This window comes from Microcaecilia unicolor, unplaced genomic scaffold, assembly GCF_901765095.1.
Source record: "Microcaecilia unicolor unplaced genomic scaffold, aMicUni1.1, whole genome shotgun sequence".
Classification (NCBI taxonomy): Eukaryota; Metazoa; Chordata; class Amphibia; order Gymnophiona; family Siphonopidae; genus Microcaecilia; species Microcaecilia unicolor.
Genome location: NW_021963533.1, coordinates 17838 through 31729, shown reverse-complemented (window position 1 = coordinate 31729; position 13892 = coordinate 17838). Strand labels below are relative to the sequence as shown.

Here is a 13892-nt window from a genome sequence, read left to right as displayed (position 1 = left end):
TTCACAACCTGGCTATGCTTCTGCTCAGGTTTTACTTTGGAACATTCTTGCTGCTATTGACTATTTCATTGACTGAAAGAGGTGTGTAGAGAATGAATTATGTGTCAGCCAACCTCCTAGTTTTACTAGTCCCCAGCTCTGCCTTCAAACTAGCCCATAAAAATATATCTATGTAGCTCATATGATGCTCATATCTAACCCAGGGTTATGTAAAAATGCAATTCATGATCAGCAACCTAATCCATGTAGTTCCCATAACTAGTGTTTATTTATATCTGATTGTTCTAATAAAAAAAAACAGTAAATCAGAGAAAAGATGACAAAAGGACCAATTTACAGGCAGCTCCTTGTGACTCTGGGCAAGTCACTTAACCCTCCATTGCCCCATGTAAGCCGCATTGAGCCTGCCATGAGTGGGAAAGTGCGGGGTACAAATGTAACAAAAAAATTTACTGGCTTTAATGAACAGGTGTTTTTAATTACCCCTCTCTAGACCCCCGCAGGACCCTTGCCCACGGAGGTGTACAGAGGGTTTGTTCTTCGAGGATCTTGTTGATCAACCCCTCCCTAAACTTCTGCGATAACCCATTCCATGGTGTTATGAATCGGGGTTCTAAGGAGCACCTCCAATCCCAGAGATATAGGGGGGGTGACAGAAGGCGCAGTTCAAATCTAATTCCCATGACCACAGCTTTCTGTCTTTCTGGATCTAAGTGAATCTTTGGCCATTTATGTCCCCACATGAAATCTATGTGAGTGAGAGAGAATCTTACTTGTGTGTATAGTATTCTGTGAAACAGGTGGAGGAGAGAGAATAGATTGAAACAGAGACTGGAGCAGTGTAAAAGAATTAGTCTTTTATTCTCATCCAATCAGGACTTCAAGTTGGTACATACATCATCAGATTCTGGGTTCAACCGGCCAGAGCTTCGCCGTTGTCCGATCCAAGTTGGGGAGGGACTCCGACGATAGCTCTGATACCCAGTTCTTATATAGCATTTTCAGTACATACAACTCAATTGGAGAGGGACTTTTTTTCTAATCTTTCTTCATCTCTGAATCATACTTAACCGCAGGTCAGGTGCCCACCTGCCCCTCCTCTCAAAGATTTCTTCATAGTGCCAATTTCAACACTTTTAAAACCTCTTTCCTAATACTGAGAGAGATCTATGTCTTTCTATCTTGTGATTCTGGGAGCCATGTTATAAAGACAGACTCCATTTTAAGAACCAAGCTTTTTACCATTTTTGTCATTAATTTCTACATCTTAAGTGTTACACTCAATTTGAAAGTTGTACCAGGTTTCAATAAGACTCACCAAGCAGTCCTGCTCTTGCAGGCTCTCAGCTATAAAGCCATTAGCTGGTTATCAGGCCTAGTCAGTGCTTTTCAGCTGTTTAAGCTATGTAACTTGGCCCACCACTATTCCAGTGGATAGGTCTCAAGCTGGGACACATATTAACAAAGGATAGCAAATATGTAAATTGAAAGCAGCTAGAGTCTTTCTCTGAGAGGAATAATGCTAAGTTTAACTGGGGAGGTCATTGTTTATATGCCCCACTAGGCGAACACCTAGTGAATACCTGAAGAGCGGATAACCCCTGAACATAAAAGAATCCAGTCAGTATTCAGCCCATGGCAGTCAGCATTTTTAAAAATGTTGAGCATTGCGGGCTAAATTAGTCCTAAATATTCAGTGCAGGGCCAAGCCTGGGCATTAGTATTGACTGTTCAGGTCTCACCAGACTTCTCCTGGCTGCCAAAACTTACACAAGTCCCAGTCAGTATTCAGCCAGGACCCACATAAGTTACTTTATGCAGATCCCAGCTGAATATTGGCCAGTATCCGCATAAGTGGAGTCCACATTTCCTCCCTCCCATCCCCCTCCTGAGCAAAGTCTGATCCCAGCTTTCCACTCATGTTGTAGCTTCTCCTGGGCAAGTTATGACTGCTATTTATGTGGTCCTACATGCCTAGTTAGCTACGTGGGCTCCGGCATTGAATATTGCTGGCACCTGCATAATTCCTGGCTTCCCTGACTCCGCCCCACTCCTGCCCATATGGCCAGTTAGTGCTGCTGAGTATCAGTGGATAGCCGAGCACAGGCGATTTAACTATGCAGTATTTTACTTAGCTGCCTAACAGATTTTAGATCCCACTGCCATAGCCTAATGGGATTTCAAATGAGGACACAACAGGTGAGAATTATGGCAATGTCAGTTGCCCATCTCTGCTGGGCTTTCATTGATAAAATGCAATAGGCTGCAACCTGGTCTTTTAATCTCACTATTCCCTGGACTGCACATTGTGAAAAGAAAATGCTTTTGTTAAGCAGTTCTACAAATACTTTTAAAATAATAGTCAACTCCCCAGAAACCAAAGCAAAGCAAATCAAAACAGGACAGCTCTCAGCTATGGGATTCCCAAATTCTGTGACCAATTCATTCTGCTTGTTGATGGATAAAGTAAAGATGCTTATGCTTACCTGTAATGGGGGTTCTTCAAAGACAGCAGGATACATCGCTACAGATCGATCCAGCTCCTAAATTCTGCATTAGACTGAGGAGTCTTTTGAGATAATGGACATATGGGCACGTGTTCAGCACCTTCAATGAGATCAACTACATGTGTGTGTTATTGCAGCTGTCTACTGAGAACACCCATTACAGGTAAGCACTTTTGTAAACTATTAAACCACGGGACATCAAGAAAGACTGTAGTTTCCATTAAAGTGATGTTTTTATGCATAACATTTCCAGTTTAGAGCATGAAACACAGTGAAGTGGAACTAAAGTGTATTTTCTAATTCTAGTTTTCCTGTATCTCTAATGCTATACAATACTGTCATTAGAACACAGTAGCCCTGGCACAAATGTGCTGAAACTCATCAGCACAGTAGAAGAGCGATACAGTGATAGTCCATCTCATTCTGCTCTAATATTCACAGTGCTGTATATCTCTCAGGCCTATGCTTGAACTCTGGTGCATATTTGACATGACTATCATTCAGAATTTAAAAAACCCAATTTTATTAACTTATTTTTGAAGTTTTGAATGTTTTTTTTTTTAAAAATGAGGCACTTTTCCAACATGTTGTGTCTGAAAATGTCTTCTTTTGTTCTGCTTTATTTTTGCATGATTATTTCTTTTTCATTTTCTTTTGATTGTTTTTTTTTTTAGTCTTTTAATATTTTCTCTCTTTGCTCTCATTTTTCTGCATTTCACTGGAGTTTGCTACTTTTTCCTTCAGCATGGTGTCCCCAGACTCTTCTAAATGCACTCACATTTAAAGACACTTTCTGTTCTGTAACTGGATCTCACTTGAAAAGGCACTTTCTGCTCCAGAAAGTACGGGATCTCACTGTTCTTGTAGTGGCTGTCATCTTCTGGCCTGGGTCCTAAGATGCTGATATTTCTCAGACTTGGAATATGCCAAGCTTTTATTTCTTTGGTGCTCAGGTCTACAGCCGATGTTGGCAGCAAGTCCAGGACAGCCGAATGCAGAGCACCCGAGCAGGGACCACACGACACTGCTGCCTTTTCACCGGTTTCAAGAGCCTCAGTACCTGTGGCTTCACTGGATCATTCATCTTCAAATTGCTCAGGTGAACAGAATGATGCACATTTACCATGCCTATAAATTGTGTCAAAAGATGCAAAAGAATCTTAAGATAAAAGAAAAATCCAAAAATGATGTAGGCTATTATTGTATTTATGCTTACATGTGAAACATAAGGTTGTCATGTCTTATTCTACATTTTGAGATGAATCAATAGATGCTAAAGTTTGTAAATGATGATTTTAAGAATAGAATTAAGAATATAGAAAAGCCTGCTAAGTCAGACCTAGGTCTATTGAGCCCAGCATCCTTTCTCTGACGGTGGCCAATCCAGGTCACAGTACCGGAAGATCCCAAGGGATCGATTTTCCCATAGTTCATTTCCGGCGTGAACTGCCTTCCTTATCTACCGTCGTTATATTTTATATGGCCCTCCAGTCCTCTTTTCAACCCCCTATTTTGGTTACCTTGACAACATCCTCTGGCAAGGATGAATGTTCACTGTAAGGTTATTTCCAGTAATGCTTCTGTTTGCTATTGTAGCAGGATGTTTAATGCGCCTTCCTAGGCAGTGACAGGCAGAGCATTCTGGGTCCCTACGCCACAGTAATGCCAGTCATACTAATTAAGGGACAATATGTTCTGCAGGGCCGGTCTTAGCAAGTGCGGGGCCCTGTGCAGACCAAGTTGGTGGGGCCCCATCCTAGCCCCGCCCCCACCCTACCTCCACCCCATTGATACGATTATTCAATTTTTAGAAATTTTTATTTATGAAATTTCAAATAAAGACAAATGAAGCTAAACTTGTACAGAAAAACTGATTGAAATAATGAGCACAATGCTATCATGAACCCCCCTCCCCAGAAATTATTCAGTTCAAGTCCACTACAATTAGTAGTTCCAATTCTCATAACAAAGGAGAATAAAGGAAAAATATTAAGAAAAGATCCAGTACTTTCAAATTCCCCTATTACTCTGTAACCCATCAAACCAGAGAGGCAACACAGAGATCCCCAACCCCAAGTAGCCAAAAAAGATGTAAGTGCATAGGTTCCCATTAAAGACAAAACCACAACACATTTACAGTACCAAATGTTTCCATAAATCAGCTATATTAGAGATAGACTTTTAATTAAATTTAGGTATTAGATTGTATCATATGACAAAGAATAAAGTGGTTGCTCAAAGCATATACTAACCACAATCAACTGCAAAACACTATGCACAACTTTGTGCAAAAACACACTCAGAACCTTACTGTATCATAAATATTACACTGAGAAGACCCTAATACATCAATATACCACCCATACGGAAAATGCAAACCGTCAACAATATGAAGCAAGGGATCATAATATCACAATTCTCATGTAGAGCCACAAAACACCCTTTTAGGGTGGATAGTGTTCACAATGAGTTCCTTTTATTAACGACCATATGTAGATCCTTCAAGAGGTAGTGTGTCATGATTTAGGCTCTACACCTTTCTGATGGTTTGGTGCCACCTCAGTAAGGCCAACACACAATCTCTCCACTGCAAAACACTATACACAAACTTGTGCAAAAACCCACTCATAACCTTACCAAACCATAACAGCACTAATTCCAAGGACAGGACGAGCTACAACCTTATGCGTGGAAAGGCAACTAACTCCTGGTTTTAAATTAACAGACCCAAACGTTTATACAGAAACACCAGTTAATCACCATGCTTAGTGCAAATATACCTACAAAAAGATGGTAACCCAGTGACAGAAGTGAGAGGGCATTGCTACTTCCTACCTACCAAGATGGGAAACGGTTGTCCAGACCCCATTTGGGCTGCTAGGGAATTAATGAAGGAACAGATGGGGGGGGGGGGGGGGATGTGGGGTCCAGTTCAGCCATTAGATATATTTTTTTCTCCATGGACAGTGAGGACTTCTACAGCCACCCAGATGGTGATGTTATTGCATGACAGCATCATGTCAATATATCTTCCAATGCTTAGAGAACTCCAAAGAGCTTTGTGAGCCTGCAGGTGTTCGTGCTGCTGCTGCTGCTAGTTACAGTAAACGTCAGTCTTTCTATTAGCAAATTGCTCCCCTGATCTACCATCGACCCTTCTGTGTAAACAATGAAACTCAATCTGAAATTCCTACAGAACATTTTTAAAGTTGTCAGGAAGCAAGAGGGAATATGAAGTGGTTGAAAAATTAGGATGGGTTTTTTGACTACTGTCTGAGCTTCATCAACTCAATCATTTTCTGACTTACCCCTGTCCTGTCCCTCTGAGTCCGACACCGATTCACATAGCCTGCCTTCTGCCAGCGTCGGGGCCTCTCGCTCAGACGCGTCCCGCCTCCTCTAATGCAACGTCCCGTTTTGCGCAGAGGTGGGACGCGTCTGAGGGAGAGGCCCCGACGCTGGCAGAAGGCAGGCTATGTGAATCGCCGGTGTCGGACTCAGAGGGAGAACGCCGCCGCTCTCAGGGCTTTTAAAACTAGCGACCATGCGGATGGGCGCGAGCGGGGAAAGGTGGAAAACTCGCACTGGAGGGGAGGAGGCAGGCAGAGAAAGGTATTGCAGGCATTGAGGCAGACTTGAGGCGCGCCGCGCGGGGCCCCTTAAGCGCGAGGCCCTATGCGGCCGCCTCGGTCACCTCGGCCTAAGTCCGGCCCTGATGTTCTGGGACAGCAGTAGATCCTAAGGAATTGGAGGAAAATATAAACCTTGGGTGTTGTCTAGGGTTTTCCTTCACAGGGGGAAGTCACTGTGAGAGCAGTTGTATAATTGGTGCCCTATGGTAGATATCACTTAGCATCAGTTCTATAACTGCTTAAGGCCACACCTGAGCAGAGGAGATTCAGGAGAATAGAGGAGAGTGAAAAGTACTTACGAAGGAGCAGAGGAGGTGCAGCTGATGTAAATATTGATGATTAGATTGCACAAGGCCACACAGAGACTACTCTCCACTTGTGCACCCTTAGGAGCGTGATACAATACTGGGTCAAACCAAGTGGCCTAGTGGTTAGGGTGGTGGACTTTGGTCCTGAGGAACTGAGTTCAATTCCCACTTCAGGCACAGGCAGCTCCTTGTGACTCTGGGCAAGTCACTTAACCTCCATTGCCCCTGTAAGCCGCATTGCGCCTGCCATGAGTGGGAAAGCACAGGGTACAAATGAATAAATAACTCAGAGTCCTCTATCCAGCAGTGCCAGTGCAAGTCACAAATACCTGGCTAAGATCCAAATGAACCCAGAAGATATACTCTGCTTTCCAGCACCTCCCGGCATCCACTTCTTTTCATTTGTCCTGTGTTACTTTGCAACATTTTTATTATGCGCTAAATGTTTGTAATGAACTTTTATGGTTTGAATATTTATAATGCTGATAATTAGTGTTCTACTGCTTTCTTTCTAAAGGCTAATGTGTAATTATTTTGTTGGCTTCCTTCAGCTTTAGATTTTCTAGGATGAGCCATAGAAAGCATAATTAATAATATTCTTTGTATTTCTGAACAGGTAACACTGTACCAGCAGTATTTGCCATACCAGCAAACCGACCTGGATTCACAGGCTATTTCATTCCCACCTCCTCCCCCACTTCATACAGGAACCAGGCCTGGATGCCATACACAGGGGACAGTGAACTACCAGGGCAATGGCAGACTCTGTAATATTTATAATTTATGGTTTACCTTAATATACAAATGGTAGGCACCAGTGGCGTAGCTACGTGGGGCCTGAGGGGGCCTGGGCCCCCGTAGATTTGGCCCTGGTCCCCCTGGCGACGATCCCCTTGAACTCCCCTCCCGCCACCAACCCTCCCCCACCGCCGCTCGCCCTGGCACCGCATCAGATACCTCGTTTGCTGCAGCCAAAGAGAGTCTTCTTTAGTTCAGCGCTGGAGTAGCGCCTTCGTTCAAGGAAGTTCCTGCTGTGATCAGCTGTTTCTGACGCCTTACGGCGTCGGGGGAGGGTTGGTGGCGGAAGGGGGTCCAATGTGGCGGCTGGGGGGGTGGCTAAACAGTGCCCCCCCACGGGCTCTGGCCCCCCTCCAAGCGGGGTCTACCTACGCCCCTGGTACGGCACATATTTTCAAAGCACTTAGCCTTCCAAAGTTCCATAGAAACCTATCGAACTTTGGAAGGCTAAGTGCTTTGAAAATATGCCTGGGTCTTCAAGGCCAAACAATTTAAGAGCTGTAGTAGGTGGAAGTTAAATATTACAGGGCTTCTTTTACTAAACAGCGGTAAGCCCAACACAGGCTTACCGCTCGCTATACAGGAAGTACTGCTGGGCTACTGCAGCAGCCCGGTGGTACTTCCGACCCCTAGCACGCCATCATTTCCAGTGCTGCCGGTTACCGCCGGGTTAAAGTGGGAGCCCTTATCGCCAACTCAAAGGGTGGCAGTAAGGGCTCTCTCCGAAATGGCCACATGGCAAGTGCTTTACTTGCCACTTGGCCATTTCCTGTAGGAAAGTGAGACTTCCCTTTTGCTACTTTTGGTAAAAGGGGGCCTTGGCGCATGTGTAAACATGTGCTGACGCCAGCTCCGGCCCCATTTTGCTGCAGTTTGGTAAAAGGGGCCCACAGTGAGATGATATGATCTTAGAAGCTAAGACAGAGTTCTTTTGCGCTATTTCTGTGATCTTTATGATGATGAAAGGAGAGTAGAGGGTCTTATTTAAGACTGTTGATTTTTTCTTGTTCTGAGAGGAAAGAGTCCTGGTTCCCTGAGAGAAAAGATTGAGTGTATCAGCTAACATGGAGTTAGCTAGTCAGCAAGGTTTTGTTCAGGTACCACATTTGGGAGCCCTTTTACAAAGGCATGGTAGGGCTACTTCGTGGGTAGTGTGTGGAAAAACAGCATTACCGTGTGCCACGCCACAGAACTCTGTAGTAGTTCTGTGTTTGCCGCGTGGCATTTCTCGTGCCAGAAAATATTTTTCTATTTTCTAGTGTGGGGATGGGGAGTAGGTGTGCCTGGCATTAATCGGCCATCGGTGCGTGCTGTCCAATTACCACCAGGTTAGTGTGTGAGCCCTTATCACCTACTAAATAGGAGGCAGTAAGGGCTCAGGCAGTAAATGGCTGCACATCAATATTTTTTATTACACAGCCATTTACAATTCCCATTTAAAATGGAAATTCCTGCCGTGGTAAAAGTCTCAGAGCGTGGCAATTTTCACACACCCAAACTACTGCAGGCCATTTTTTACCATATCTTTGTAAAAGGGCTTAGAGAAGTGGAGAAAGTGAGGATTCGAGCTTGGAATTTTTAAAGTGATGGGTCCCAAATGATGGAATTCTCTCCCAGTGGATCTGCGCTCAGAACAGGAATATTTAATGTTCCAAAAGTGTTTGAAGGATTTCGTGGGTGGGTAGGATGGTGCCAGGATCAGCTGGTTTAGGAGGGAGGAGACTTTGTTTTGGATGCTTATTTCATTTTCTAAGTTTTATAATTTGTATTTTTGATATGTTTTAGTTAATTTGATTTTAAAACTCATTAATGATACAATACAGTTTAATACAATGACCATTTATGTCCCACAGTTTCCCAGTAAGAGTTCTGCGCAATTAACAAGTAAAGAAGCTAGGTATACCTAGGAATTTACGCAGTATCACAAATAAAATTTCTAATTCATCTATTATTAACAAATTTCTTTTTTAAAGATTTCTACAATACATAATTCAGAAACAATGCATGAAGTGGATCACCATATTATGACATTATACAAAACAAAAAAATCCAGAAAACCAACTAGCCCATATCAAGAGAGAGGTTTTTAACAATCTTATGAATTGCCTATAATTTGATATTTTTCTAAGATCAGTTGGTAAAGAATTCCACCAATAAGTAGATTGATAAGAAAATAAACCAGAAAAAACTTATATTTTATCTTATGATGGGAATGCGGTATAGAAAAAAAATGTACAAAAATAAAGATTTAACATCCTGTCTATCTCTAAAAGTATAAAATACCAAAAACATAGTTAAGTCTAGACACATAGTAGCGTACTTACATGGGTTAAAAAGTCCCCATAGCACCTTGGCTTGCAGGATTTTTAAAGGGGAAAAACCAGCAAAGAAGGGTGAGGAGGGAGTGAAAATCACCTGGATCTTTTACCACCTCTTGCACAGAAATGCAGGATCATTACTGAACTCTGATCCCAACAAGACATACACCATCTCACCCACCGGACCCCACTGAACTCAGGTGACTTGTGTAGCATAGCCATTCTTGCCTGATGCTGAACTAACAGTTACAGTTTCTTCGATCTCCTCAAAGTGGACACAATGCCTGCCACATTCCACAATACACACCTTAGGATTTTACCCCCATTCCCCAATACTCCCTATCTTTTGAACCACTCCAAACTGCCTTTTCTCTGGCTTCCCCTTCAGTGGGACTCTACAACCTAGGTTTTTGAAACTCCATTCCCCCAACTTGACACCCATTCTCTCCCCTTTACCTACCCTAGTTCTGCAGCCCATATCACTTCCCCAAAATCATACTCGCAACCCCATCCCTGCTATTTTCTCCATTCCCCCATTGGTTCACAGTGACCAGTCATAAGAATATAAGAATAGACATACTGGGTCAGACCAACGGTCCATCCAGCCCAGTATGGAAAGAAACAGACGCAGATTAATCAAGGTATGGTATACAACTTTATCTAAGTAAACGCCCGACACGGGCTGTTTTTCGCCCACTAGGGCATCAGGGGCTCTACGATAACAAATAAAACATATAAATCATTCACTTTTTAATGATCTCATTGATTTATTATTTTAATTATTCATGTTTTGTTATCTAGGTCTTTATTCCTTTTATCCATGTTTGATACTTAAGTATGTCTAGAATATCTTCTTACAGTTATACAAGATTTAAATGTGTTGGACATATTTAGCTAGATTTTAATCTTTGTTGTCATGATATTTATTTGTCTTCCTTCCAAGAATTTTATTTACATATTTTTATTTATATGATATGTTTTAACATATTATTATGTCATGATTTATATGTTTATATTTTTATTGTAGAGCCCCTGACGCAGCCCTAGTGGGCGAAACACAGCCTGTGTCGGGCGTTTTTTTTTTTTTTTTAGAATAAAGTTGTATACCATACCTTGATTGATCCGCATCTGTTTGCTTCCATGTTGGATTTTGCGGATCGTCTGCCGCCTTGTTTCTTGGACCATCCAGCCCAGTATCCTGTTTCCAATCCAGGTCACAAGTACCTGGCATAAACCCAATTAGCAGCAACATTCCATGCTGCCAATCCCAGGCCAGGCAGTGGCTTCCCCTTGTCCATTTCAATAACAGACTATGAACTTTTCCTCTAGGAAGATAAAGATAAAAAAGGTAATGAAAGATGTACTATAAACTACATATAAGGGTATGAATAAGAGGGCTAAACCCTGTATTTACCTGAGAAACAATCAATGTAATTTATAGATCTTGTGTAGTTATTGCAAGTGAACTTTCTGCAGCTCCAATTTTTTATTTTTTTTATAGAAGGGGAAAGGGAAATGGGACTTGATATACTGCCTTTCTGTGGTTTTTTGCAACTACATTCAAAGCGGTTTACATAGTATATTCAGGTACTTATTTGTACCAGGGGCAATGGAGGGTTAAGTGACTTGCCCAGAGTCACAAGGAGCTGCAGTGGGAATCAAACTCAGTTCCCCAGGATCAAACTCCACTGCACTAACCACTAGGCGGCTACTCCACATTTAATCATAAGTTCCTTATTATCACGGTTTGTATGCAATAGTCTGGCTTTTTTTCCCCCGTTGGTTTATTTGAGTTTTTTATTTTTTTTTTATATAGTTTCCAACCAGTAATTTGTTGCATATTAGCTATGGGTGTCTCTTTTACCCTTACATGAATTTATTTGATATGTTTCTACATATAGGGGTCTTTTTCTAAGCAGCAGTAGTGCTAACACGCGGGTAGTGCATGCCAAATTGGCATTACCGCAGGGGTAATGCACATGCCCTGCGGACATTTTGAAGTTGGCACGTGCTGTTTCCCATGGTAGAAAATATTTTTCTATTTTCTACCGTGAGGGTGTTCCTGATGGTAATCAGTAGCATGGTCACATTGGCACGTGCTGCATGATTACCATGCGAGTAGGATATGAGCTCTTCCTGCTAGGTCAGTGGGCGATGGTAAGGGCTCATGCAGTAAATAGCCACACACGTTTTAATTTTAGCACACGGCCATTTACTGCCCCATTGAAAAATGCCTTGTTGTCCCACCTGTGGTAAAAACAAACGGCCCAGCGCATGCCAAAAACACATGCCCACACTACCACAGGCCACTTTTTACTGCTGCTTAGTAAAAGGACCCCATAATGCATAAGAACATAAGTATTGCCATACTGGGACAGACTGAAGATCCATCAAGCCTAGCATCCTGTTTTCAACAGTGGCCAATCTAGGTTACAAGTACCTGGCAAGATCCCAAAACAGCACAATACCTTTTATGCTGCTTATCCCAGAAATAAGCAGTGGAAGTCCATTTAATAATGGCTTATAGACTTTCCTTTAGGAAGCTATCTGAACCTTTTTTAAACTCCGCTAGCTAACTGCTTTACTACATTCTCTGGCAACGAATTCCAGTATTACACATGAGTGAAGCAATATTTTCTCAGATTCATTTTCAATTTACTACTTTGTAGCTTCATTGTGTGCCCCTAGTATTTTTGGAAATAGTAACAAGCGATTCATGTCTACCCGTTCCACTCCACTCATTATTTTATAGACCTCGATCATATCTCCCCTCAGCCATCTTTTCTCCAAATAGAAGAGCCCTAGCCACTTTAGCCTTTCCTCATGGGGAGTCGTCCCATCCACTTTATCATTTTCAACGCCCTTGCTCTGTACCTTTCTAATTCCAGTGGGCGTTCCTTTCACGTTCACAGTTTTTGTTTTTTTCACTCTTGTGTGATATATTGTTTTAGTCACATATGCAGAGCAATAATTGGGTCAAGTTATGCAATTTGATACTAGCACCATAGGCACATTTTTCTTGTGGTTGCACATTAGTTTTTAGTTTGCTGTTTAGCTTCACTTTTCTATATACATGGAGCTTCTTTCGGTAGCTGCCTAGCGGACACATATTATGCGTGGCTTTTTTAAGGGTATATATTATGGCATATGGTTCACTATCTGTGCATTTCTTTAGTATTCTAAATGTCTTGTAATTGTATCTGTTATTATGACCTTCATTATTATGACATCATATGTGAGTGTGAAGATTTTTCATGCAGTTTCCTTTTATGGTAGGTTCCTCTTCCTGGATACACTGAGGCATATCCACGGCCACGTACCCTTGTACTGATTGTTGCAGTATTCTAAAATGTCTTTTAATTGTATCTGTTATTATGACCTTCATTATATGATATGATATATGTGGGTGTGAAGATTTTCCATGCAATTTCCTTTATTGTAGGTTCCTCTTCCTGGATACACTGAGGCATATCCACGACCACGTTACCCTTGTACTGATTGTTGCAGTATTCTAAAATGTCTTGTAATTGTATCTGTATTATGACCTTCATTATTATGACATCATATGTGAGTGTGAAGATTTTTCATGCAGTTTCCTTTTATGGTAGGTTCCTCTTCCTGGATACATTGAGGCATATCCACGGCCAAGTTACCCTCAGAATTCTCCTTCAAGGCCTTCATGCCAGTACAAGCAGCCGGGCAGTATGCATCCGAACTTGGAACAGACTGCAGGGTCTACCACGGCAGCTTCCCAGCAGAGTCTAGCCGATGGTGATACTCCATGAATCCTCGCACACCAACCTTTCCACGGCTGCCCTTGTGAAGGCAATACGAGAAGAGGTTGCGAAACTAGCCAAGAAACAGACAGACATGTTTGAGTTCCAGGTTTGATACTGGGCACAGATTTCACAGACGTAATTGAGAAGGGTAATACAGAGAATGAGAGGGAATGTGGGACATGCTGCCTGTCTTGTATAAAGCTGAAAACAAACAGACTGTGCCTTGGCAAAAAAGGTTTCTCTCTTTTCACTGTAAATTATATATATTAGAGGCGCAGTCCAGCTTGAAAGGTCTCTTTTGACAAAATGCAGGTCAGATATGTTCTTAGAAACTGTTATTGTAGACTAAATGGAAAAAATGCCTGAAAATAGGGGTTTTAAAAAGATAATAAAGAGCCCTCGGGGTGCTTCCAGAGTCTCACATCTGCCACTTGCCTCCCTTCAGCATTAGCAGGGAGAAGACCTTTGAGGCTCTTTTAGTCCTTCCACTGGGAATTTTGCTGTGCAGCATTCAGGTGTGAGGTTCTCAATCCTTCCACTGGGAATTTTG

The 13892-nt window shown here is 42.3% G+C and overlaps 1 protein-coding gene across 1 annotated transcript in view; it reads left to right on the top strand.

Annotated features, from left to right (window-relative positions):
* The window catches only part of LOC115459404 (UPF0606 protein KIAA1549L-like), a gene marked incomplete at its 5' end in the record, with an annotated part of 63471 nt that extends 49913 nt beyond the window's left edge, over positions 1-13558 (top strand). Inside the window, 5 exon segments of the mRNA XM_030189233.1 lie at positions 3461-3606; positions 7064-7205; positions 8619-8628; positions 13172-13345; positions 13347-13558. Coding sequence (XP_030045093.1) covers positions 3461-3606; positions 7064-7205; positions 8619-8628; positions 13172-13345; positions 13347-13454 — 580 coding nt within the window.
* Between the last annotated feature and the right edge of the window lie 334 nt (positions 13559-13892).